We start from the raw sequence: 4,310 nt of genomic DNA, 5'->3' as shown, positions 1-4,310 counted from the left end.
GGTGGTGTGTTTCCTTATTTTATTCTGAGTGAGAACTCTGGCAGCTGCATTTTGAATCATCTGAAGTTGTGTGATTGTCTTTTTTGGGATTCTGGTTAGAAGACTATTACAGTAATCAGTCCTGCTAGAAATAAAGGCATGAATGAGTTTCTCCAGCTCTGCTTTAGTCTGAAAATCTCTGATCTTGTTGATGTCTTTAAGGTGACAAACAGCTGAGTTTGTACTCTTTGCTGACTGCTTTGACATGACTGCTAAAACTAAGATCAGAGTCTATTAGTATACCAAGGTTACATACTAGCTCTTTAGATCTTATGGCTCTTGAATCCAGGGAGGCAGCTAGTCTCTGCCTCTCATTGCTATTCCCAAACGTTTTATATTTATTCAACTGCAGAAAGTTTTGTCTCATCCAGTTAGTGATGTGCTCAAGGCACTTACAAAGTAAGTAAGTAAGTACAGAGTCAAGGGGACTATAGTTGTTTGAGGAGAAGGCCAAGTAGATCTGAGTATCACCTGCATAGCTGTGGTAAGATATCCCACAGTCTTGTAGCATTTGGTCAAGAGGCAGCATGTATAAAATGAATATGAGTGGCCCAAGTTTTGAACCCTGGGGGACACAACTGGCACTACAAAGTAGTCTCTTAGTAGTCATGAAGTGAACAATTGTAGGACAGTTCCTGAGAGCCCAAACCAGTTCTCAAGTTTATTTATGATAATACAAAATAAAGTACAAAAATGTAATATTCAGCAACGCTGGTCAAAACTGGAACATTATTCACAACGTTAACTTACTAACTGAAATGTTTATCTTATTTGGCCTGAAACTGACTTACTCTGTCTGCTCCATTTTCCGTTGTCAAAAGGTTCCACGTGATAAAGAAAAACCTCCCACAATTTCCTGTGCATCTGTGCTTGCAGAAAACGACAACTGCAAGTTTAGATCATATGCGTACACCCCGCACCTTGTGTTTCTCAAGTTTCTCGGTCATTGAAGACTATCTTTGGGCAAATGGAACTTGGAAATAACCTGTCCAACAACAGCAGCTGCAACCTGACTCATTTCAGGTACCCTCTTTTCAAAATCACCTATAGCCTAGTGCTGGCTCTGGGGCTTCCTCTCAATGCTGTTGCTCTCTGGATGTTTGTGCGCCGACTTGGTCTGAGGAAATCAGTCACCGTCATTTACATGACCAACCTAGCTCTGTCTGACCTGCTCTTCACACTCTCCTTGCCTTTACGCATCGCCTACTTCTCCACAGGAAGCTGGACACTGGGAGATGTGGCTTGCATGATCCCAGGGACACTCTTCTCCGTTAACCTCTACTCCAGCTCCTTCTTCATCATGCTGGTCAGTGTAGATCGCATGCTGGCTGTGGTGTACCCACTGCGCTCTCGTCCTGTCCGTACCACCACCGTGGCCTGGTCCACCTGCCTGACTGTGTGGCTGGTCATCAGTGTGCTGGCCGTGCCCGTGGCCCTCAACCACCGGACCAACAATGACACAAACTGCAAGGTGTTTCGCTGCTTTGAGCACTACAGTGAACAGAACTGGCGCGTTGGTTTTCACATTCTTTGCACCGTAACCGCTGTAGGGATTGTTTTGCCATTCTGCATCATCCTGGGCTGCACTGTGATGGTTATCCGACAGCTATGGGGCATGTCGGCGGCTTCTTCAGCATCCTGCTCTTCCTCTCAGGTCAGTGTCAAAATGGTGTGGCTCCTTCTGTCCAACTTGCTGATCTATGCAATCTGCTTCATCCCCTTCCATGTTGTCTTCATTCTCTACGGCCTTTACAAGTTTAAGTTCCTGCAGTACGACTTCTTGGACATACAAACAGTGACCATGTGCCTGGCCAGTACAAACAGCTGCCTGGACCCACTTGTTTACTACTTTAGCACCAAGAGCCTGCCGAGGAAGAGCTCGTGTGACTTACAGAAAACAAAAGAAAAGAAGACATCTCATTCCTATGACACTGTGCCACTGAGAGGAGTCCAAGAATTATCAATGACGTGATTACTTCTGTACGGATAGGGCTTAATGCCAGTGTGAGTTTTCAGAAGATAGAAGTTACAAGGTTCATTATGTCATGGAAGTATCAAACAAGAAGCTTTTTGTTTCATTTTATTGCCACTTAAAGGGAATCAGATTTGCAGCTAAGACTACTTGAGCAGTCTACATCAACAACATCATCACATATTACAACACAGACACACCTACGCAAGGCTATCAAGTGCACATACTCTCATTTTGTATTTAGGATTACTGTATTTAGGACATAAAGGATGAAAGGATACTTTCTGACTGTGTCATTTACAAACCTAGGCTTACACAGGGGTTCATAGTGGTTTACTCTGTTTCAGGTAAATTAAATATATTTTAAAGCATTTATAAACTAAGCAAGTTGCATTAGAGCAGGGAATACATTTATTGGGGTCAAGCTAGTGCACACCACTTAGGCTTTAGCACTGAAAAAATTATTATTGACTTTTCTTTTATTTGAGCTTTCTATAGAAATTTGCAAAGACTTCCACAGTCTAAAACATTTAATTTTGCTTGTATATCTAAAAATATTTCTTGTTAACCTTCAATTGGATGTTAAAAAATGTATTCATGGGAGTCAAACTAAGGACTGCAAAGATGAATATTTTTCCCTGCTGTATGTGATCAGTTTAATTCACTCAGCAAGTAGCCAATGAGTTGATTCTGATGTGTTAAATTAGGGAAGGCATACAGTATAAAGATGTCTTTCTGGTGTTTGACACTGGATCGTGATGCAACAAACAAAGCGGTTAAAACCACAGCTTGAGAAAGTTTCCTATGGCGAGAATTTACGTGCAATTATTTTTAGGGGTCCAAGCACCCTGCCAACAACTCTTTCCTTTACATAATTTAGTTCCTCCAAACTTGCTATAATTATTAGTCAACCACCATAAAATGGAGCATGCAACAACACAATCTCCTTCAGATGTTAAAGGTGTGATCTGCTATTTCTCCTCAACACACTCTGACGGGTGCAACCAAGCCTGCAAAATGCCACGTCATTTTAGTAACAAACTGTGTTCCTTAACAAAGAACAGTAATATAGCAAATTTAACATAAAGCTCTTTGTCTTGTGTTGTGGTGAAAATGTTCCAATAGACAATGTAACATTTCAATAGAAAATATTAAACCCAAATTCCCTCTACCCCCATACCAACCAAGTAGTAGGTCTAATTATTATGAACAGTGGATTGTGGTATTGATATTAGCTTGCCAACAACTTATTTAAATCTGTGAAGCACCATTTGAGTTTATTTAAAGGTGAGGTAATCCATGTAGTTGTAAATTAACTGAAGCTAGCTATTTTAAAACTCAAGAGCCAAAAAATACAGCTGATATTTACATTCAAAACATAAACCCCAAAACATACGTATGTGTGATGTGTAGGATAGAAAATCTAAAATTGTAATTTATTTCACACATCAAATGATAACACAAGCAGACATTCATTCATTCATTCATTTTCCAAGCCGCTTCTCCCTCAGGGTCACGGGACAAGCAGACATTGACACAGCTAATTAGCAAGCCAGCAGCAGCTAGCACAGAATCTAATGTTACCCTCGTTGGAACCCCTCAGATCCCAGAACCCCTTTTGTTACCTTTAAATAGGCTACTTTCTCAGTCTTATGCTGTGTTCAACCAATGCAAGTTTGTTATCTACTAGATACTCACTAGAGATTAGTAATGCTGAGGAAGTAGTGATTGTTGTAGTGTACTTCTTGAGTGGTTCCCATAAATCTTGTACATCCCTACTAGATAAATCATCATAGACCAGTTGTGTTTTGGATGCTGGAATGCTGGTCAGCGGCAACAGAAATTATTAGACTGGTCACCAACAAAACCAACATACACTCAGCTGCCACTTTATTAGTTGCTTGTTAACACAAATAGGTAATCAGCCAATCATATGGTCACAGCTCAATGCATTTAGACATGTAGAGGTGGTCAAGACAACTTGCTGCAGTGCAAAGCAAGCATCAGAAGGGGATTTAAGAGACTTTGAACGTGGCATGGTTGTTGGTGCCAGACGGACTGGTCTGAGTATTTCAGAAACTGCTGATCTACTGGGATTTTCACACACAACCATCTGTAGGGTTTACAGAGAACGGTCCGAAAAAGAGAAAATATCCAGTGAGCGGCAGTTGTGTGGATGAAAATGCTTTGTTGATGTGAGAGGTCAGAGGAGAATGGGCAGACTGGTTCCAGATGATAGAAAGGCAACAGTAACTCAAATAACCAAGCAACATCTCTGAGGAATGTTTCCAACACCTTG

The 4,310-nt window shown here is 41.1% G+C and overlaps 1 protein-coding gene across 1 annotated transcript; it reads left to right on the top strand.

Annotated features, from left to right (window-relative positions):
* The first annotated feature begins 834 nt into the window (after positions 1-834).
* On the top strand, positions 835-4,109 carry lpar5a (lysophosphatidic acid receptor 5a). The gene has a single exon (XM_017718503.2). The coding sequence runs from the start codon at positions 1,007-1,009 to the stop codon at positions 2,009-2,011; it is 1,005 nt and encodes a 334-aa protein (XP_017573992.1). The 5' UTR covers positions 835-1,006; the 3' UTR covers positions 2,012-4,109.
* Positions 4,110-4,310: the final 201 nt, after the last annotated feature.

The sequence above is a fragment of the Pygocentrus nattereri genome, chromosome 19, assembly GCF_015220715.1.
Source record: "Pygocentrus nattereri isolate fPygNat1 chromosome 19, fPygNat1.pri, whole genome shotgun sequence".
Classification (NCBI taxonomy): Eukaryota; Metazoa; Chordata; class Actinopteri; order Characiformes; family Serrasalmidae; genus Pygocentrus; species Pygocentrus nattereri.
The sequence above is the reverse complement of the archived record's forward strand: the minus strand, read 5'-3'. Positions and strand labels throughout refer to the sequence as shown.

What these genes read in the sequence shown, in the direction of transcription:
- lpar5a (XM_017718503.2), top strand. Translation starts at nt 1,007, where the DNA reads ATGGAACTTGGAAATAACCTGTCCAACAACAGCAGCTGCAACCTGACT.